A 23,818-nucleotide genomic window follows, 5' to 3' on the forward strand; every position below is an offset into this window, starting at 1 on the left:
AACTTGACCTACAGAATGTATCTACTAATTAAATGTCAACAGGAAACAAATGTCTTCACAGTGGGAAAGTAGTTACCTATGGCAATTTTGGCTTGTGGTAAAAAAGCCAGGATGAAAAAAAAAGTCCACGTACAGAAAAAATCACGTACATTTTTAAACAGTGTTATAAACTCATGCATGGCCACCCAGCTAGGGATGGAAATGGCTGGAGACACGTGGTTAAGCCAGGGTGGATTCAGTAATGTCTAGGAGACACGGCCTTTTCAGCCAAGCGGTCCTCAGATATGACAAGCCCTGTACTCTTAGGAAGAGCGGGCTTGGCCGGCTCCTGCTCCATCAGCGTCAGCCTTGCAATGCAATTCAGAAGGGAAACAAAACTCCCTACAAAAAGCACCTCCATTTGTACTAACATTAGGAACCTTTTGCACTGGTTTTTTTTCTTGCCATTCTGTATCACCTTTGCAAAGATTCATTTCTTCTGCTTTTCCATTAATGACCTAGAAGGAAATCTGACTTGTGGAAATCTCTGTAGCCTGAACAGCTGACCCAAATGAAAGATGAAATAAAATACTCAAAGGGAAAAGGAAAACCAACCATCCCACTTGGCACCTGGGTGTACGAAAAGTGCTGCTCCATTACGACCAAAACACTTTTAGATGCAACCCAATACTGGGCACTGTCTCAGCCTTTCAAGAAATCACTTTCCACTGTAAACACTGACTGCAGTCAATGCAAAATATTTATTCCTTTCATATGAAGATCTCCCACATGCTTTGAGGTATTTGAATTCATAAGTGAGAATACCAAATATTATTCCTGTTGTATGTATGTCAGCCAGCTTTTAGATGCTCTCCCTCTCTGTCACAGTCTCAGTAAGGATGAGTGAAGCTGCCCTTTGGCCAGACTGGTGTTTGGTTTAAAATGCTAGATTTGGGTGTTGCTAAGAGCACCTCCCACCACAGATGTCCTTGTTTTCCAAAGTAAACAGCCTCTGGCGTCTTGTGACCTGAACAGCCCCAAGCGTCTGACCTTGAAAAACAAAAAATATTTTATTTGAAAAGAAAAATCTGCAATCTAAATTATTTGGGGCACTGCTTTCCTTCCTCAGTAGGGTGCTGGAATGCCCAGGATTTGGTAGGAGCTGCTTACCCACCACAGACATACGCTGTAACATATCTGCCCTCTTATGATATATTAGGCAATGGTTTTGAGTTGGCAGGCTACTAAAAACCCTAGCCAAACAAAGATAAAATTGCAATTTATCAACACAGAATAATGAATTCATGGTCACTGGTGACTGCCGGGACTGGTGGTAGCCAGAAAACTGAAGTTGACAACATGGAGACAACAAATTCCAAAGATTCCTCAGAATTTTCTCAGCTTTGGAAAAAAAACCCAAAACTGTTTGGATTTTTTTCTCTATAAATTGTTCAAACTAGGAACAAGATAATATTATCACCTTTCTCAATATCTTGTGCAACAGGGCTGAAGCAGCAGAAGTGTATGAACACACTGTGATTGCAAGTATCTTCTGCAGCACGTTAAAGAAAGGTGTGAAAATGGAGCAATAATGATGCTTGCAGAGAGGTAGCTCGGGGTCTGTCTCAGTGAGGGGTCAGCAGTGCTGTGCTTTAGCTGGTACAGACCTTTCCCTTGAGAATTTGGTCCATGGGGTTTAGTATTCCTATTCTCTGTACTAGTTATCTGGAGGAGTCGGATTATCCAAAGGCATCCTCTTCCTATGAAAGATTTCGAGTCTTGAAAATATTTTATCTCAAGTATGTTGAGGAATCTTCCTCAGTAGACCATAGTCCTTTCCATCCCCTCAAGACTTGCAGGAGCTTTGTTTCACTGAAGTCAGTGGTGTTAGACAGATACCGGAATGAAGTTAAGAAAGAGGACCTATTTTTAGAGGGTTTCACAAGCCCATGTTGTCCTAATCTTACAGTGCCATGATGGAAATCCATGTAATTTAAGGTGACCAGGAGGGGCAAGCAGCAAGGGACAAAATGCAAATTCCTCTTTCTTCTTCTTCACCCTCCACCTACCCTTCCATCTGCTGACTGCTCTCTGGCTAGAAACTTGCTCTTACAGCGTGGAATTCCATCTCCTCACCAGCTGCAGTATCACTGAAGCTCTCGGTGATACTGACACAGTGATTTCTGTGAACCGGTACCAGCACCAACTAATTTCACAAAAACAACAGTGAACAGCTAAGAAATCACCAGGGGTGCTGGCTGTCACAGACCAGGCCAAATGTAAAGTGGTGTTCTGGAGGTGAAAGGATCTCTATGCTATTACAGACCTTCCAAGTTTCCCAGTCCCAGGGGTGCACTTTCATGGGAAGAAAAACCTCTTTCAGATCATGCCAGATCTTTTCTGCACTGCCCAGCGGTTATACCTGAGGATGTTCTCCAGATGTTCGTGTTTGTGTGAAACATACAATAACAAAGCTGTAAACTAGAGCAGACAATACCCGGACTGCAAGAAGAAGGGCTTTATGGTGGCCTGGAAAAACACGAAAATTAACTAGCCCACACACAAAATCAACTTTTCCACTTTAACAGGATGATAAAGACATATTTTATTTGCTTTTCCAAAGAACTGCTGCTATTCCCAGCAAGTGGGCACACACAATTTGTCACAGTTCTTATATTGCCAGTAGGTGATTGCTTGTATTTTGGGGAATATTCCTGCCATTTGGGCAGACAAGAAGTGAGAAGTATGCAGTCTAAGACAAGGTGAAGCTGCAGTTCAGATGGTTTTTAGGCTACAGTGAAAAAAAATAGTAATATACCACTGTCTGGAATACCAGCTATTGAAAAACAAAAGAGAAGAAAATCCTTGCAGCAACTGAAAATGGAGGGGATGGAAACAGACCTGCTGCATTAGGGAAGTAAAATTTCCTGGCTAAAAAAACTGAGACCACAGGTATCATCTGTACTGAAAGTATAAAGAGCACCAAATGAGAATGTGCTGGCTAAGATATCTACAGAGTAAAATGTCTGTGCTGTTTGCAAGCTGTCTAACATGAGGTGAATAAAACAGGAGTTTGAAACTGGAAGCCTCTTTTCTTTTCTGGAACCGCTTCTCTTTTTCAGCTGGCCTGTGTTGGCTAAGCAAAAGGTCTGAGAAGGCTGGCTGCAAGTCCTAGGTGGTCTCTGGGGAAGGTTTCTGAGTGTACTATTCCTGCTTAATTTGGGCTGCTCGAGTGTGTCCTGATCCCAAAAACATGTGGACATAACAGAGACCTTTTTGCTTAGTGCATTTACATATACACATATACCGGTGGCCTGTATAAGAATTTCAGAACATTGCATGCCTACACTGCTCAGAGTCTGGCTATTTCAGTGATTTCACTGATTGGAGCGTGTTTGGAAGTATTATCTTGCCTTTTTTTTGCTTTTTTTTTTTTTTTTTTTTTTCAGAAAAATGACTGTAAAAAAGATACAGTTGCAGACTGCTCTCACAGCTTTGATCTGAAAAGTGTAGTCAGACCCTGTGGTGTATGAATTCTCCTTATAACAAAGTGGGAGCAAGCCAGACTGAAATGCAGCTCTTTCCATACGCAGGATTAAACATTTTCGCAGGTTTATTGTGGGACCTGTAGGTGGCCTCATTTTAATAGTCAATAAAACAAGAACTAATAGTTCAGTTTGCCAATGAGCTAAGCAACATTTTGTCTTATTCTACTGAATTTGGAAGCTGATGAATTTGCTTCTAGTGCCATTGAATACTCTGCCATTTGTTCTGTGAACAAGTGGGTATAGAGCACACTGATTTTAATTTGGAAAGTGTCAACATCTGTTTTGTTTTCATCCTTAAATTCCTTCAAGGATGGGATCAGAGGGGCATGATTTTGAAACTCTAAGTTAGGACCAGCAAAGCAGCCTGTGTCATGTATTTCATCACCCCTCCCAGACCATGGGTGAAGGAGCAGCGGAGTGCTGGCCATTCAGTGACATTAACCACAGACATTTTGTAATATACTGAACAGTAAGAAAAACTAATATACAGCACATATTCTGTTAGAGAAGGCCTAACCTCATGGCCTACGAAATTCAGATGGCTAAAAGGACTGTGAAACAAGGCTAAGTGAATTACAACTAAGGCCTTTCAGCAAAATCAATAGAGTACCAATATCCTCATCCACACCTGGCATCACGTTTATGGTAATGCATTCTTCACTGTCACCCCAATAGAAGTGCTGACTTACGATGTTTTCTTATTTAACTGAGCCATTTTTGGGATGAGGAAGGAGAGGAAATACAATGGAGCCTAGCTAGTGCCACAGAAAGCTCCATCTTTGTCAGCTGTTGAGAGGGCAATAAGGTCTCATACCTCATGCTAGTACACTGGGCAGGTCTTATCCTATGGTTCATTATTATCATTATCTTGTGCTGGGCCACTGGAAGCAAGCTGTGTGCTTCAGTTGTATCTTGTCTTTCATCCCAAGAGATGACAGAGCCATCAGACACCGTTTAACTGTGAGTACAAATAAGGGGCCAAGGCATTACTTCACAATAAGCAAAGCCACGACAAGGTCTCTAGCCCTGCATCTCATTTTAGTGAGTACCTGTTGGTCTCTCGTTTCAGACATTGGTCAGACTATTACAGTTCTGAAAGGGAACTACAGTGGATGCGTAGGAGGCAGAGGCTACAAGGGATTAATATTTGTACTAACAGGCATTATACTAAACTTGTAAAATAAGTCTGTCAGCTGTCCTAGGACATTCTGCAATGTTCAAGAACAAGTAGCAAGTGAATTAATTTTCATATAACCCTCTGGTTCCCATGAATACAGACACGAGAGCTGGTTTGAAGACAGCCTGCAACTTCTTCCCCTCTCTTGCACCTATCTTTTATAACCCACTGCAGAGCTGATCTACCGAGTGGCATTAACCTGCTGCCCACAGGGCATTCCAAACCTGCATCTGTGGAGATGAAACCTTGACAGAAACAAACTTTCCAGCCAAATTCCTCCACTGAAGACTGAGCCCGGGCACCGCGGGGCTCCTGCAGCACCCCTGTGAGTCAGCACATCCTGCGCCGCATCTTTTGAAATTGGTCAAAACTTCTGCTAAGTAAAAGTTGAGCCTTTCTCTAAATGTTTCGCCTCTCTGTTGGGCCTGGATGCTTGTGATATTCTCTTGAAAGCTGGTAAGTGCAAGGTAAGTGCAAGGATACCTGGTACCCTGCAGTGCTGCACCCCTGCCAGAAACCTGCTAGAGATAAAGTGCTGATATACAAATATTCACAGTAAGTTAAGGGAAAGCTAAGCAAAAGCAGTTCCCTAATACCTGCTGCAGCTAGGGGTGCAAAAACCTGCATAAAACCAGATAAATAAGGAAGAAGAACAGAATCATTTATAAAGAAATTTATTTTATATTTGTGTACAACAAATATATGAAAACAAATTTAATTTGAAAAATGTGTATTTGATTTCTTAAAAGTATTCAACCCTCTTAAGGAAAGGTTTTAGTTATTAAAAAGGTACCGAAGGCTAAAATTATACTTGGATAATATATATGTGTGTGTACATATATATAAAAAATGTGTATTTTTATATATATAGTATATATAAATAACATGTGTGACTTACATGATATTTTAAGGTATGCTATTTAAACATCTGAGTAACAATAGAGATATTATAAAATATAGTTTGCAATTTCTACACAGTTTGCATTCAGTTTTCATAAGCATCTAGACAGTGAAAAATTTAAACATACAGAAATATTTCCTATTATTTTATATATTGTTCTCAGCTCCCAAGTTTCCTCTGTCATGATCACAACCAGACTGAACCAAATTTGGAAGGTTCAATACTAGTCCTTACTAGCATCTTCGGAGAGCAATAAAAGGAAATCTGTCTTACCTTGCACTGTGGTATAGTTTGCACACAAGAGAGAACAATGCATTTCCTATGTTAAATGTTCTAACTCCCAGAGATCACATACACCTCACCATATTGACTCATTTCATTGCACTCCATATCCTGCAAAAATAAATCTCCTGTAGGACAGCATACATTACTGCATACTGAAGTTTTAAGTAATATATTTCTTTAACATAAGGCAGGAATATACTGAAATTTGATAACACACAAATCCAACAGCAATCTGGAATTAAACCACATTTATGTACCACATTTTTATAGATGCTGCCTTTTTTATGTTTTTGTCAGAAAATGTGGTAGAGAAAACCTACTTTTCTTTAATTATAAGCAAGGGATAAAAGCACTCCTAGAAGAATTTGCTAAAAACCAATGGGACCAGGAGAAACTTGACCACCTTGAAACAGCAAAGGTCAGTCTGCACCTTTCCTGTAGCCAATAAGCAATTCCTTGCATGACATCTGGCTCATGTGAGTACTTGCTACAGCAGAGCCCGAGTGTTTTAGCTCTAAATATTTATCATCCTTATTTGCATCTATTTGATGTTAAGATATGTTTTTTTCACGTCTTTTTTATGTTGCTAAAAAAAGGCAATTCTGACCATTCTGTATGCTTTTACAGTAGCTCTATTTTAACTGAAGGATGTTTGTACTTTAGATAATACATCTATTACCACTGACAGAAAAACCTCCATCCTGCTTACATAAAGATCAGTGGTTGGCTAGTAGAAATAAAATTGGATCCAAACATTTTAGTCACAAAGTTTGCTAATAAAAGTAAACACTATATTCATTAAGCCTCTCAATGCTTAAAGGCAAAGTGGTGTTAGCAAATACTGTATGGTAAAGCTTGAAGAACAGTATTTTGCATAATTTCAGGCAAACTGTTATCCAACAAAATCTAACAGCAGTTGTGGAAAACATGTTATGGGACAGCAAATCTTACTATATTAAAATTTCTGGAGCTCAGACAGGCTTTTTTTGAATTCATTTCTTACACCAACCCCATCACTCGTGTCCTACACCACAACTGCACAATTTAAAGGCTGCGGCCTTGTAGGCACTATGTATCCAGACCAGCTAATCTTTAAAAATGGGTACTTGAGGAGGGTATCCCTCTTTCTGCCCCATTCATCCCTAAACATCCTTTTATCAGAAACCGTTGTTTTCTGAATCCTGGTAGCAACCAACACGATAAAGAGCCTAGTGTCATCCCTCATCTACTTCGCTTTTCAAGTTTATCTCTGCACTTGTCCATATAATTACCCCCTGCAGATTTCAACTTTAATTCAGATTTGATTTACAGTTGCTGAACAGGCCTCGCAAAAAGACAAAGCCTCATTAGTAGGCTGCAAAAGTGAGCCTTACAAGTTAAAACCTTGATTTAAATATCAAACAAAGGGGGAAAATAGACGCTGAAACAATGTTTACATCCTTTCAACCAGACCCTTGAAATTCTGGCAGTAAATTAGCCAAGGATGGGCTTTAAATCTCATCCATCTCTCTACGCTGGGAAGGAACAGCCGTAACTACAAGTTTTTGCAGGGCGTGGCTGATGCTGGGAGATGGCTGAATACATATGACCAAAGGCTGCATGCTTCGCAAGTCAGAACAAAGCAAAGATGTGCTAGGAATTCAGGATTTTCTTGTGCCCAGAAGTTTCCTATAGACTGGAGATAAACACAAGTCCCATCTCCCACACAAAAAGGAAGTGTTCAAACCTAGAGTAGCACAGCACTAAGAAGAAACTAATAACTAATGATGCCAAAGCTTCTTGATTTAAGGATTCCCCACAGCAATCTCAACAATAAGAAAGGAAAAGAAAACCTGCGGAGTCAGGCAACACATTTTTAAATCCAATTATATAGTAAATGCACTGGCAGGCAAGGCCTCTGTCCTGAAAAGGTGATGAAGAAGGATGGTGCAAAATGCTTTCACACATTTAAACATTCTTAGGATATAAGAAAGCAGGCAACTTAGAAAACATTCCTTGTAAGCTGTGTGGGATCAGCACAGTTTTCTGCAGGCTTTGCTTCATCCTACAGCTCAGCTTTGCCTGTTTGGGCAGGACTGGCATTACTGCTGCCTTCTCCGGCGTTGTTCTTGTCTGCTGGCTTGAAAGATAACGAAGCAGAGTTTGTGCAGTACCGTTTGCCAGTTGGGCGAGGTCCATCATCAAAAATATGCCCCAGGTGAGCACCACACTGAAACAAAATACAAGAGTATCACTGTGTCTCTGTGCAGCTTGACGGCATCACCGCGGTGTTAAGCAACAGCTAGCAGCGGCTTCCAAGGAAGCACACTGGTGCCTACATTCCCCTTTCAAGTGGGATTTACCACCTACATTTATTTGCAAGAGTGATCCAGGAAGATGATCTTCTGAGATACCATGGGCACCTGAGATTTCAAACCCAAATTTGCAGGGCGTTTCCCGTCATGCCACTGCATATGTTTGGTTGGGCTACCATTTCTGGGAGGCCTCCCGCCTCTGTAACGATCTCATGCCAAAAGCATAGTTAAAAACATGGTGGTGAGGGCAGCACTGTCTGCTGCGTTTCACATACTGCTGTAAGGTTAGCTGCATAAGAAAGGGGCAGCCCAAGCCCTGGGCTCTCCTCAGCCTGCAGCCATCTGTGACGCCCTCGGTAAGGAAACACTGAACCGCTTTGTCATCTTTGGAGTATGCCCTCACACTCCTTTTCTTTCCACAGCCTGGCACTCTTCTGAGCATCAGGGTCCTTCTGGGTGCACCTCTGCTCCTTGCCCCTGGAGGGGATGGAGCTCTTCCACTACTCATCTCACACTACTTTCTGTAGTATATAGGACATAGGGACAAGGGGACTGAAAAAGACCAGTAGTGAAGTTACGTAAAATATTTCTGAATGAATAATTTTTAGCTAGGAGCAATTATAAATAGGAATGATGCTGAATTTGCTTTTTATAAGGAATATGTAACTACAATGGTCTGTTGATGCTTTCGTTCTGTATTAAGCAGCCTCAGATACTCACAGCGGTATTCAGGTTGAACACCACTGCTCCTGTCTGTAAGAAAGGTAACAGTCCCTTGCTTTACAGAGCAGTACAATATTTTGAAGAAGATGATCCAGTTGATCCTTATTCAAGTATTAGGATTACTATCACTGCACACGATGTCTGACAAGTTACCTAGATAATAAGAATTTCTTGTAATTAGTCACTTTACATTCCACAAGTTCATTTTTACAGTCTGCCATGAGAAATAAAAAATAATAAAACCTTGCACTGAAGAAATATTTATCTTGAACAGGAAAGTCATGCTGCTTTACCAAAGAGCCTCCGTCTTCCAAGTCAATAGCTGCTCTCAGTGAGAGCCGGAATGATTTAACTGACATCATAGAGCTGCTCATGGGCTCACAGTCAGACAGCAAAAATTAAAGACTACAAATTATTCTTAACATTCAACAAATCCCAAATACATAGAGGCAATACTGATTATTCGGAACTGTGAATGGGTGAGCGATGGCAAATCTCTACCCTGCAGTTAATGCGTTACTAATGTTCCCCTGCTGTTATGGCCTTTAATTCACTAAAGCAGTAGGAAGGGTGTCTGTAGAAGCAGGTAAAGTCTTGGCTTCAAGTCAAACTCTCTCAGCAGACTGAAAGGCTGAGAGAGGGTCTCACGTCAGCTAGGAGGGACAGAAACTCTTCTTGTTTAATTAGCGTTGAAACAATAATCCCCACTGACCCCAGAAGCAGGGCAGGTAGCCATGTGAAGCCTTAGTGCTCCCACCCATGGATCCCACCCACACAGCCACACCACAGGGCAGGTTCCCTGCTCTTGGGAAAGTGTCACTGAAACAGCCACAGCAGTCCAGCAAGGACACCAATAACAAATAAGGGTGCCCGTGGTATCAGCAGGATGAGCTCCCAGAGAAAGGCATGGATGACTTTGGGTTAAGCAGCAGCTGCTCAGCTTTGTAAGGAAGGAAAACAAAACATGGCAAATAAGGCAAAGGCAAGTTGCATCGGAACTACAGAAAACAAAGATTCAAGTCTTGTTCCTGGAAGATTGCTGGCTTGCCACCCTTTCCTGCCTTCTCCACTGCTTATTTTATTTCTTTTCATTTTCCTTTAAATTGAAGGCCTTTTCTGGGCAGTTCAGGCAGAAAACCTGAGCTGTTTCTCAGAGTGGAGTCTCTCACAATGAGGCATTTCACCTGATTATAAAGCTTTTCCATACCTTGGGGGAAAAAAAAAATCTAAAAAAACTTAAGTGTCCCAGAGAGAGTATTTTTCTAAATGCTCAGCATCCTAATTAAATCATCTCATCTCAACTAAGAATGCTTCAAAACCTTCTGGCTAGAAGTGTTAAACAGATCTTTTCCAGACTAACATTTAACCAAAGATAAATCATTCCCTCTCCACTGGACAGAAACAGAACAAGAGAAACCATAGAGAGAAACAGTCTGCTGGAGTAATATACTCACATACAGACTACAAAGACAATCTATCAAAAAGGTTTTCCTCACAAAACCTGAGAAGCTGTGTGAGAGTCCAAAGTAGTCTCATTACACCTTCTTGTGATGGCAGAATCACACCAGGATTGGATTACTGCAAAATTTGTTACCTTTTGAGATTACCCCTCACCAAAAATTTATGTGGCTATTCTCTCTGTAGACGACTCTATAACTCATCTGCCCTGAAAAGAAATGTAATTCAATCCTTTGTATCACAGTATAAGAAACCTGGCCCTCAGCTGAGAGCACAAAGGATGAATTGATTTTACTGTCTTCCCCACACATAGTAGGTGCCGAGCATTTTTCTAGGATGTATATACATGTCTGCAAAACCTCCCAAAAAGAAACAATCATCTGTTGCGGCCTTGCACATAAATATACTGGGCAGAATGCGCTGGGACAGTGAAACGGTTAGAGTAAAGCATTTGAAGTACGTGTTTGGGAGCAGGCAAGGAGGGGTCACTGCTAACTGCCAGTATACTTGTATCTCCCAAGCCTCCTGGTTCTAATACGCTGCTGGGGGGCATGGAAAGTAGCTTGCAGTCAGCTGATGTAGCCAAGTCTGAGCTATCAATGTGTGAACAGTACTTCTGTGACTACAGAATTCTGTTGATTTGTACAGGTACATATTAACAGCTAGGGAGACCTCAGGGGAAGGGACTCTCAAACAGGAAAGAGGCAAAACCCCCGAGCCTTACAGTAGCGATCTTACAGTATTCCTCAAATTCATTTGTAATTAACTTCTACCTGGCACTAATCATTGACCTTTTAAACACATCCAGGGTGATGTGTTTCCAAAAAACTGTAGAAGTAATTTCTAGAATAATCCCATGAATGTCTGATTAATATTACAGCCATTTTCCCCCAGTGTTTGCTTTCTATAATGGAGAACATTAAAAGAGAGGGCTTTTATTCTCTCAGACAGGTGGAAGGACTTTTAAAGAAAAATTAACTACTTTTTCATCTGCAAAAGATTAATAAAGTTTTGGGTGTGGGAAAGGGTATTTCCCTCCAGTTCTACCAAGGCCTGCCATATCAATCGCACTGCTTTCCAGGCTGCAGTAAAACACTTTTTTTTTGCAGCTGCATGTGTGATTCACATTCCTAGGGCTCTGAGGAGGGGAGGAAATGGTTTTGTTATGGATACACAATGTAGCAGTATTAACTGCGCTGAGCAGTGGCTGCAAAGATGCTCACCGCTCCTCCAGCTATTTTCCTCCATGACTTGATCATCTGTGGGGTTATTGCCCTAAGAAGATGGAGTAGCTGGTAGGAAGCTGCCATTGGATTATATAGCAACCTTGGTCGTATTTTTTTCTTAATGGTTTTAAATTCAGTTTTCAATTTTGCTTTAATTTTATGGTGTCTGCATGTGACTGCTGCTAACACTGCTGGTCTCAGGTCTGCTAACGCTATTTTGTTTGGCAACATGTAAATGACATTCCCAGATTCCTGGGCCTGACCACAGGCTGCCTTGGGCTCCTCTCAGGTGAAACCAGGAGCTCTGGCCATCACTTGAAGGGTGTCAGCAGACAGGCTCAGCAGGTTGGCAGTATGCTGATTTTAGTACTATTCAGGCTTACTAAGCAGAACTAAAGTGAGTGGGTTACGTTTTTGATTATGCCAGTAATCACCAGTGAAGCATGAGATTCCCAGTCTGCAGTTCCATTGCTACCTTGCTAAGGAATTTAGGGAAATGGATGTTCCCCAAAAGTGTTAAATGGATCTTCTAAAGCATATCATCAATGTAAAAACTACAGAATTATGTACTACACATGACACACTATCAGACATGCTGATTTGGCCATTAACATGTTGGGCCAAACCCTCTACCCAGACTGAAGTTAATGGATTATCCATAAAGACAATCTTGCCTCTTTTTGAAAAGCTTTTAACTCACTCTGAGCATTTATATGTAAGGACTGACTGACTAGTAAGGATGCATATCATCAGGAATGAAACCAGTTATTCCTCCACCAACACTGTCTGGAACCAGTAAATTATCACTACCCAAATGAAGCTGCTGCTTCTCTCAGGGGGAGTTTGAGCATGTGGAGCTACAGGACTGCAAGCTGCTGAGTACATCTGCTGAACGCCAATGTGCCAGCTTCTCCCATTGCTAGGTAATGATTATGCCATTCCCTTCACAGAGAGAAAAGCAGCACAAAGGATGAGAGGAAGTAGAACAAGACAGATAACGGAAAATTTTGGCATGTTTTGAATGACTACTGACTTCATTATTACGGCAGACGGGATTGTTTGAAGCAGCCATTAGGACTGCACTGGGAATGAGTTAACATGGCTGCACAGTAATGCACAGTGATGGAATCAGCACACAGACAGTCGCTCCACTGCTTTCGACTTCTCTCTGAACTGCTCACATGTGGAGTCAGTTGGCAGGCTCAGGCTCAGGAGCTCCTTTGGAGGCACCCTCTTCAGGAAGACAATTTTTGTAGACTCAGCATCGAGTCCAACCGTTTACATCTGCTCTGTTAAATCTCACACGAGACAACAACGTTCATTCCAACAAGCTCTTTGTGCCTTCAGCTCATTCCACCCAGCTGTTATACCTACAACCCATTGTGCTCTCTCACAATGATTACTATTTAATGGAACTGGAAGGTTTGCAAATCTTAGGGAAAGTACAGCATGCTGTAATGATTTTTGCAGCCTTTGCCACCGGAATGGTCTGTATGTGCTATAAACTAACCTGACTGCAGGATATTTCAATGCGATGCATCCCATAGGAGAAATCATCGTTGAAAGTAATTACATCGGGACTGATCACATCATAGAAGGAAGGCCAGCCTGGAAAAGAGGAACAAGATAAGCAAGAAAAGAGGGAGTCTTCATGGCAGATGGCTTTGTAAAAAGCAAGACAGAATCACACTTTGAAAAATGTTTATCTCATGCTACAGCCTGGAAGTAACTGAAATGGAGATTCTGGATCCTAAATCACTTAGGTACTTTGGAAAATTTGCCCCCTAAATACAAAGTTAGTTGTTTAAAGGCAAGGACTAAACTGCCACTAGCTGCCCATCTTCCATCTCAACAGAGATTCCTGCACTCCACTACAAGCAGTGGTAGCAGATTAGCTCAGGGATGAAGGTCATTGCTCAGGCAGGCCAGATTCAGCCTCACCATCAGTTTAAAAAAATCACCATCAGTTTAAAAAAATACAAATTCCACCCTGAAGACAAACTGTGAGATTTTATGGAACACAAGTGCTTTTGCTTATGCAATGAAAAAGTAATTTTAAAAAGAGCTGATAAATTGCCATTTAGAGCCCCAAAACCTGTCTTGACCTTTGCCTTCACCAAGGCATGGTCACCCCCAGAAGGATGTGCTCAGACATTGACCCATCACACATTAGAGTCAGTGAAATGACTACTGTTGTGTTTAATTTCTAAACAGTAATCAGTGCTTCACATCAGCCATGGACAGGTAGAGTCATAACTATGCCCATAGTAGACACTAGTAGATGGTCTGCACGTGGTCTGCATCCAGGACAGAACAACTGTACTCATTAACACGTATGTTCAACAAAGCTGCTAGCTGAGCACTATGCAGTATTACCTGACACCAGAATGTGATGAGATTTATACCTGATGTACCAGTAATGGCCACCTACCACCTAAATAAAGACCCTCCACTCTTTATTCCACGCCAAGTCTCCCCCTCTCTACAACATAGCTAAAAAGAACACAGGTCTATTCAGTGTCCCAGTGGAATCCCATTACACAGCTGTAACTTTTCAGCCACCCCTCAAAAACATGTCATCATATGCTCCATTTCCTGGAGCTGGGTTCCCACATAAGAACCTGATAGGCTTTAAGGTCATGTCAACATCTACCAACGCCCATCTGAAATCCCACTGGCTATCTGTCCTTCTCATTCACTCTCTTGCCAAATATAACATGCACAAGCAGCTCTTGCTCTCTGTGTATTACACACATGCCCATGTATGCAGAACTTCCTTGCTGCTTCTTCTACTATCTGTTAAGCATTTGCTACTGATGATTTCATAAATTGACTTGCAATAAGCTATTAAGAAACACAGCAGCAGCTGTGAATCACTGCATGCAGATGAATAAAGGATGTATACAGCTTCCCATAAGTAAAATGAGTAAAAATTCCTATACAGTAAAAGGAGGTGTGGAATCCATCAAGTTTTCTGAATGTGGGTAGAGGAAGTGTGTAAACTGGGAAAAAAATCCATATGTCTTCAGCTGTATCTTAAACCATTAAATATGAAAGAACACTTACGAGAATGCAAGCATAACAGACATAAATTTTTAAGAAAGAAATGCATTTCTCTTCCTTTTGGGAACACCCATACAGTAGCACTCCTCAGCCTGCAAACTGACAGCGCTGCAAGCCCCAAGATGCCTACTACCATCACAAGTCTTTCCACCCCAGAACTCACTGCAGAAGTAGAGTAATTTTCTTCCCCAGAAGTATTGCAAATGGAAGAGTTACACACAGCAGGCAGACTGAGGAGCAAGAACTCTGAACAGGGAAAATATCCCACAAGACAGGAACTCAAACCAGTGCAGCAATGACAACTGTAAAAAAACAATTTATAAATTCTTTCCCTCATGCAAAATATCCCTGCCAAACAAATATCTTCACAAACAGAAAAGGAATAAACATATGACAAGTTTTGTAAGAGGGGTTATCCCGCTGACAGAAAAATTGATACCTCCTAATTGGTGGCTCCTTTCCATCACCATTCACCATCTTCCTAGCTGGGCCTCAATCTAACAAATATTGAGGTATTACATAGAGCTGGTCAGAATATTTTTAATGAAACGTGTTTCGGTTTTTAAATTTAGTAGTTTCGCAAAACACACATATCAATTTGCCCTTGTGTGATGGCAGAGAAGTTCCAAAGAGGGAGCTGTTGGAGCAACCAACTATCTGATCATGTGATCCTCCTTTGGAGGAGGAACACTTCAATGCTGTAGAAATTCTCAAAGACAACCCTGCCTCCTCCATAACAGCAGTAAGGGGGAAGCTTCAAAGGCTGCTACACAGAGATTGAAGCAATCTGTGTCTTGCTGAGAAAATTATCTTGTGAGAAGGGTTTGCAGGAGACGTGTTTATGTCAGCTTTGACATTAAAGAAAGACCATCCATCCTCCTTTCTCCAGACTTTTCCTTTTGGTCTTCCCATTCACCACAGAAAAATTATTTGCTTTGGATGCACTCCATGCACTTTTAAAAAATGAAGTCATCTGAAACCTATATAAACAGGCAAGCTCCTCCTAAAATAGCCTTTGTTCCCAACTGCAGTGACTTCAGTTTAGGCTGTCAGTTCATGCTACACGTGACACATGTTCCACCACTGTTACATATGGTCCCCAAGACAGGGAAACAGACTGCGCCTCCACTGCGCTGACTTTTTTAACTCTTAGTCAAGCCATCTCTTCCTGAGTGACACGGCAGGCCAGGCACCAGCACTACTGTGACAAACAAGTAACTCCACAAGGGTTGAATAAAACCTGAGCAAACCCTGCAACAGGAAAGATCCTGAAGGGCACAGTGAGACACACTCTCACTCTGTTGACCTTGAGAGGAAGACGAGCGAACTGCTCATTGAGCTGATGAGCCAAACTCACCAGGAAAACCAATCCCCCTCTGCCGTCTCATTTCCTCTCTCCTGAGCTCAAGTGGAAAACCCATTTGCTAAGCCGCCTCTGCCCGTTTTCTTTACTTCAAAAGCTGCCAGGAAGAAGCCGTAGAAGCAGTCTGCTTGCTTGCACACCAGGCAACTCCCAGTGATGTAGAAAGCTAACCAGACTCCTGTGGACTCCTCATATGATCTCTCTGCCTTTGTAAGCTGTGAGTGACCCAGCAGTGGCCTCCACTTTGCAAGCCCCAGGCTACTTCTCCTCTCCTGTTGTCTCACTGGCTGGGGCGGCTCCACTCCTGGCCCCTCAGCACCTGCTTCCTTCCTGCTGCACGGCTGCAAAACGGGTGACCCGCTCTACATTTCAGACTGCTGTTAGCGGTGCATTAAAGCTTCAGCCTGCCTTTGAAGGCTATCTGGCTACCTGGAAAGGGCATGCTTTTGCAGGAACAGGGGGAAGAAGACCATACCATTTTGGATCTCTTCTGCTTCTGCTGAGCTCAGAGGCAGAAACAGTAACCCTTGGCACTGCAGAGACCGAGCACTGGAGGAGACCCTTTGCCAACCCTGGTGCTGAGACTCGGCCCTCCCTGGATGATGGCTTGCTGTCAAGCCTAGCTCGCAGCATCTGATGGGCAGCAGGAGCAGAGCCGCTGTCTTTTGAAGGATGGTAAAACGTAACAGCAAGAAATAGCTGCTGGGGGAAAGGGGCAAAGGGTAATTGCAGGAGACAAGATGGGGGTGGGGGGAGTCTCCCAGCTGAGTGAACAACTTCAAATGACATTTGCACTTCTCTGTGTGTGTGAGCAGCAGCTAAAATTAGCGAATGCATTTATCCTTGAATGTAAAGTTTAGTTTGAGGGAGAGTATGACACAGGAACGGTCAGCAATTTTTATCACGTTGCAGACATTTAAAATGGGCTCGTTCTTATTTTCACAACCACTTTGCATCACACTGGCAATATAAAAGGGCTTTAAAATAAGAGTCTGTTGTGTTTGTGCTCACCCTGATGACCCTTTACATGGGAGTCAGGCCACTGTGTCCTAAGGGCCAGTTTATGGTACATTAATAAGCCAGCCACAGAGATTAATAGTTTTTCAGATATATGGCAAGTATCCCTTCTTGGGTCTAAACTACAATAAACAAAGCAATGGAACTTTCTTCTGTCAAGTACTTAAGTGAAAACCATGCGTAAACTGAACTTTACTGGCAGATCTTTTCTGCTCCATCCTGCATGAGTAATAGAAAGGATTTTACACTGCTGGGTGTCACACGTAAGAGTCACATCCCATTCTTCCTCATTCTGGGACATCCCTCAAGTATGTTGTGAAAGCTGCACAGCATTTTGAAAATTCACCCCACACCCCCTCACCAAAATAGAATCTTTTGGTTTTCATAATGGTCCCCATTCTGCAAAACAGGAGACAGCGGTTCATGCTTTTTCAACAAAGAATGCTTTCTTCAGAGCAGAGGTGGCCTGGTACTTCCCTGGGCAGCAACCATGAAGAACAGGGAGAAGTAGAAACATTGGCTTTGGTAGCCTATGGTGGATGCTGCTTTTGCAGCCCTGGGCACAGGGTTTCAACTCATTCAAAAGAGGCATCTTCCCTCTCACTTTCAGACCTCCTATTCTAGGTACGTGACCGAGTCCGTACTACTAATGAGCCGCCTGAGGTGGGTACCTATACAGGCAGCTGGCACAAGGCAGGTATCAAGACAACACGGGCAGCTAGCACACAGCAGTCCCAGACAGCTGCCAAACTGAACAGTCTCCTCCTTAAACTGAGATGCCAAAGGAGTTGTAATGCCTGAGTAAGGCTGCAACAACAAATGGTGTGCCTGAAGTCCAGCCCCATTTGTGCATTTCTGATGGAGATATGAAACCCCAGCATGCGTAGATTGTTTCTTTCACATTAACCCAGGAAGTTCTAAAGCACCTTATGTCATGGGCTACTCCAGGACTCTCTTGGTGATGCTGACCTCATGTGAAATAAGGAGGACATTTTGTTCCCATAAACTTTTGGAAAGGAGTCCAGCTGTTAATTGACGGGTCAACTGTAGAAGCATCTCAAACTTCCTTCCAGTTTCACAAGTATGCACACGTTTTGTTGTAGTTGGATCTCCAACTTCCTAATAAATGGATGTGAGCACTTAAGACATCTAACCATTAAAGTATGAGTCTACAGCTATTTGCAGAAGCAAAGCAGCAGGCTGCTTTTGAAAACCAGCCCTGTTAGTCTATTTTTCCCCCTCTTGTCAACTAATATTCCTTCTAACTCTTTTTTTTTTTTTTAACAGGCCAATTGCAATCCCAAGCATCTCGTGCTCTGACATTATTCCTATTTCATACACCTGTCGACTGGAGACCTCCACAGTTTTTCAATAACTTATGTCTGTAGTTATGTTTTTCATTTCAGATCCCGAAGAGAGTAACTTCAACCTGCATTTTATCATTCTTTGCTGTAATTATTCCAAGCATTTACTTCAGTGAGTTATTTACAGATGGAGAAGTAGAGGGAGATGGAAGATGTTAGAACTACCAAATGGCACCAGATGGTAAAGAGGACCTTGACCTGAAAAATACCTTGTTTCTCTGATGTGCTGTATTTTTAGAATTGATTCCCTTTTAACCTAATGTGGATTAATGAAAACCCAAAGGCTTTTTAAGGTAGAGTCTCATCATTTATCTTCACTGAGAAGCTACGGCTGCGTAAAAACATAAAGCACGTAGGATTTAAAAAAAAATAAAAAAAAGGTAATAAAGCTTCTGCTTTGAAACTGCTGTAAAGCTGAAGTGCCTTCACTTTTTTCTTTCTCACAGGTTTATTGAAACAGAATCTGAAAGACACAGGCATCCACAGCTGTAACTTCTCACATACAAGTTTAATGTAAAACTACAAAGTGACATACTGCTATTCTCTATAATGCCTGTGCATATATAGAGCTTTTTTTGGCTAACATCCTGGGCTATTTTTCATAACATCTCCACGATGATGAATGCACAATAAATATTCTTACTTACAAATATTTTAACCTCAGGTAACACTACTGAATCAGTGAAGGTTCACCTGATTTACCTAAATGTAGCTAGAAACAGAATCAGGCACAGAAACATTCTTGTTCACCAGCAAATGACTTTACATTAGATATGTATTCCACTGCAAAGAAAAGCTGGTCCTTTCCAGCACCATCCAGATACGAGAAGGACAGCACGGTACTGTTTTACAGCACAACATACAGAGCGTAAGAGCAGTAGCTAGGCTGGGTGGGGGCAGGGGGAGACAAAGAAAAAAAATGAAGCTTAATTTTGGAAGGAAAAGAGAGGGCTTATCTCTACCTGTCTCTAATAGCAAAGTTGGGCTAACACAGCAGGCAATACCACTCTGACAGAACAGTGTGGGAAGGGAATTTTACCAAACAATTGAACTTCTAATAGCAGCTTTTATGAGATAATCGTCATCTGTTTTTTTCTTTATGTTTCTCACTTGGGAAATAAAAAAAGTGAAAGCCATAAATAAAGGTGGTATTTGTTTTCTTCCACTACAGCACTGTGAGCATGAAAACAACTTACTATGAAACAGCATATGCAATCCAGACTTATTTTCTTTGTTAGTGGGAGGAGGTTATATTTGTTTAAAGTGATTGTTAAGGGAGATCTGAAACTTTGCATCTACAATTTTATTTGACATCTGTATTTTTCAGAACAAGAGTGCCCCTGATGTCTCTTGAGCAATGAAAGCATGGGGCCTCCTCTCTTTAGCAATTAATAACTGTATCACAATACCGCTACTGCCCTAGCTGTTTCCTTAGTCCTTTTGCTGTGCTCTAAAATACTGCTAAACACAAGACAGCTGTTTCAGAGCCTTCCTCTGTAACGTTCCTGACATCTCCGACGTCTGGGCTGCTGCTGAAATCAACAGGTAGGCAGAAGCTGGGATCTTCCTCAAGTCGTCTTAGAAAGATTGAGTTACTAATGGTTTCTTTCTTGGTTCAGGTTCAACAAAACTACTGAACCTAACTCACTTCCTCCCAAAGGATGGGTTTCTCCCCTCATCTGAACAGTGTCTCTTGTTACTTTAAAACATGGCTAATGTTTTTAAAAATATATCTTACACATAAGTCAGCTGTAGATCTTCAGCATCAAAGGAACCAAACAGAATTGTGTGAAGCAGTGTAACCTTAAGCTATAATTTTAAAATGCCATCAAGAAATGTCTGAAATAGCTTTTAAAATTTACTGTTGACCTAGTAACCTCTGTCCAAAGCATTCAACTTTGAATAAATGTCTTTGTTTTCCTTCCAAAAGCAGTATTAGCAAAACAAATGTATATATTGCAAAATATCTTGCAATTGGTAGAACTATGAGTTACCTTTGTAAGTCACTGAAATAACTGAAGCTTTCATATAGGATGAGTAAATCAGGAGAGCAGTATAGCTGGCAGGCCTTACAATGGAAGTGATTTGACAAAATTGGAATCCTAATGCAGTGTGTTCACAGAGAAAGTAAAAAAACCAGCAAATGCAACCTTGTAATAATCAGCATCTGGCACTGAAATGAACGTCACAGATGAAGTACATATTTGAAAAATTTGTCATGGGGTGTCTCAAGTAATGAACATCCACAATTTGTTTGCTGAAAAATTTTCCTTAGTATTGTTACGCATATCTGGGAAATGAAGTTTGTAAAGAACAATCAGAACTCAGCTACACACTAAAACTGAAACTACAGAGGTGGAATTCTGACAGGATTATTAACTCAAAAAAAAGTAGCCTGTACTGTCTTTCTTTTGCAGTTATATTCCTTCTTACTGAGCCTCCTTCTACAGTGCCTCCTGAACTGAGTGCTCTAGCAGACAAGTACCCTCCTCATTACAGCTGGACAAACAGGCTCTCATTGCAGTTGTAAAGTTCTGAAACAAGGGAAAGAGTTATTACACTGATTAAAACAAACAAACAAAAAAAAGACAAAGGCCCCCTTTCTTCTGTTTACTTTAGATATTGAATGAGATGTCTTGGTGAGGGAACTTGGTCACAAATAACTAAGTAGGGACATAATTTTCTTGGCCATCAAGAAAAGCTTTTGTCAGGATTTGGGCCAACACTGGGGTAGTTAGCAGATGGCAATGTCTGCCAAAGGTTGACAGAATAGAGTACTGAACAGCAGGATGAAGACAGAGCCACAAACCACCAGGTCTGCTTTTAAGGGCCGTCTAGCCACAGGACAAGACCCTGCAGGAAGGTGGGGTATGGCTCCTTCTGATGCCACCATGAAGTGGTAGAGAGCAAAGCCCTCTCCTCTTTGCCTACTACAGCTTATTCACTAAGCTAGTTCTTAAAATAGATCCATTTCCAGAGCAGGGTTTTCATTCCAGTGTAGGAACATCTCGTCATGAGCTACAGGCTTGTTAAGCCCTGCAAGAAACCTTGCCATGAAGCCCTCCTTCACCTGGGAAGTGCAGAAGCTACTCTGCGGCTTCATGCAAAGAGTTCTGAGGTACTTCTGCCACCCTGTACCTCTGTGTTACCTTACGATGGTAAGTTCACATTGCCATCTGCCTAAGAGTTTGTCTCTACAACATATGGTTGAAGACCGTGCTTTCACGCACAAAAAGACGCAACAGCTATAGGCACTGCAGGAAATCCTAGAAGAAGAAAAAAAAGAATGATTTGCAGGGTTTGATTGTTTGGAGTTAGTGTTGGTTTGGGGGGGAGGTTTAAATCTTTTTAACAACCTCTTATGCAAACAAAGGGAGGTAGGTAATAAGGCTGACTAGAAAATAAAGACCTGTCTTCACAGAAAAGCCTGACAAAAACAATATACATGTGCACACACACTCTATTCCTTTAAGTTTTTTGTAGAAAAGTTCAGCTGTACTTTGAAAACTTCTGAAAACTGAAATTATTGAAATGGAAAAGTTCGCATTTCAGATTATGATGTCCACCTTGTTTTGCTTTCTGCTATGGTTTCTACAGCAAAGCACACCCTTTCTGCTAAACCCCACATATTCTTTCAAGAAAGATTTCTACAAAAAACTTTTCACAGCTATACTTTGTATCTGGTGATACAGTTAAAGGAAAGAAACAGCAAACTACTTAAAAACCATCTCACCAGGAGCTGTTCTCCTTGAATTCTCTGCTGGGGGAAGCCCAGCTTGCCTCTGGGATCTCCCGAAGACTGAGCAAGTGCTAACACAGCTGCTGCGCACATCAGCTCAGCACAGGTCTCTGATTTGCTCCGGTGCCTGTGCTATTCCTTACAGGACCATGTCTTTGATTTCTTCTGTTTCTTCTGGATTAGCCTTTTATTACATTTTTTACTTGAAAAAATAACTTGAGCAAAACAAATGTACCGTACACAAACTGCTCAAGACATGGAAGTAATTTTCAACCTAAGCTAAGAGCATTTGTAATTTGGCACAGTATGAACGGTCACAGTGGAAGTCAATTATACTCACTACATGTTTTTGCAGACAAATAACATCAGTTTATAAACATCCAACTCACTTCAGGATCCTTTTTTCTTTTACGCTATTCTAGGCAAAAAAAAAAATACATAAAAGAGTAATTGGCTTGGAAAAGAAACCTGATGTAATAAGGAGAAATGCAATTTAGAGAGAACTGGCAAGAAGGGAGCGGGCAAGACTGTTCAGGAGAAAACTGGAGAGGCAAGACACCAGCAGCGGGCACACGGCCCTCTAACAGATGCACTCAAGGCCCTCAAGGAAAACTCTCCGTGTCATGGCGATTTGCCCCCATGACCTCCCACTGGGCTAGGCCAGCCGCTCTCGTCCGCTACGACACCCCTTGGCGTCTCTTGGATACTCTCCCCCGTGACGCTGCCGGCTGCCTCGTACTTGTGTTTCCCTGGGCCTCCTCCTCCGGGCTACCCCGATGTCCCACGGCGCGGGCGGCGCAGGCCGGGCCCGCCGCTGGGCCTGCCCGCTCGGGGCGCCCCTGCCGCGGCACAGCAGCCCCGCCATGCCGGCCCCCCGCCGGGCCCCGCGGCGCGCACAGCCCCGGCCGCGCGGGGCGGGCACCTCCCACACGAGCACCCACGAGGGAGGAGGCGGAGGGGGCGAGGAAGGACGGGCCGGCGGGCCGTGGCGGTTGGGGGAGGCGAGGACGTGCGGCGTCCCCGCCGCTCCCTCTCCCGCTGCCGCCGGGAGGGCGGTCTGGCGCCCAGCGTCAGGATCGGCAGCGGGACGAAGGCGCTGCGGCCGCGGGGAGCGCCCCGACCGCGGCCCGCCCGGCTGTTCCCTCGGCGCCGGCCGCCGCCTCGGGGCGGAGGGAGCCCGGCGGGGCCCGGCGGCGCGGGCGGGAGCGGCGACAGCGCATAGCCTTGTTCTTGTCTCCACCTGCTGATTTCATAAGCAAATATATTTGGGGAAAGTAACCTTACCAATAAATACACGTGCCGGCTAGTTTAAGGCAGCGGTTTGGGGCACCTATCTCGGAGCTGCAGCTGCAAACACCGTGATAGGCGAAAAGGCACTAAAACCAGCGCGGGTGCCCGGTTCTTTTCCTGCTTTTTCACCAGACCTCTGGAAAACAAGCACGGTGCTACTCTGTCGTCTGTTCCTTCCTGTTCAAAGACATTCAGAGGTACCACCGAGCTCCGGTGACCACGGGCAGTAAAGCCTCGTTGTTCCACGCCAGAGGAAAACAGAGGCAGACGAAGCCCTTGTGTAAGGCAGCCAGCTGGCACTGCAGTCACTCCATACATTTCTGGAGCTCACGTGTCAAAAAGCATCACCTTCAATTCACTGAACCCTTCCAAAGAAGCACACACCAGTGCT

The 23,818-nt window shown here is 42.8% G+C and overlaps 1 protein-coding gene across 6 annotated transcripts in view; it reads right to left on the minus strand.

Annotated features, from left to right (window-relative positions):
- Positions 1–23,818, minus strand: part of MSRB3 (methionine sulfoxide reductase B3) — a 109,613-nt gene that overhangs the window by 17,776 nt on the left and 68,019 nt on the right. For 5 of the 6 annotated variants that reach the window (XM_037389725.1, XM_037389723.1, XM_037389726.1 and 2 more), the window contains 2 exons: positions 13,102–13,199; positions 5,422–8,099 (listed from right to left, as the gene is read on the minus strand). In XM_037389725.1, coding sequence (XP_037245622.1) covers positions 7,935–8,099; positions 13,102–13,199 — 263 coding nt within the window. In that variant the 3' untranslated portion in view covers positions 5,422–7,934. Of the gene's footprint in view, positions 1–5,421; positions 8,100–13,101; positions 13,200–23,818 lie in introns of those variants that run through there. The other variant, XM_037389724.1, reaches the window with a different exon arrangement.

The sequence above is a fragment of the Falco rusticolus genome, chromosome 5 (assembly GCF_015220075.1).
Source record: "Falco rusticolus isolate bFalRus1 chromosome 5, bFalRus1.pri, whole genome shotgun sequence".
Lineage (NCBI taxonomy): Eukaryota > Metazoa > Chordata > Aves > Falconiformes > Falconidae > Falco > Falco rusticolus.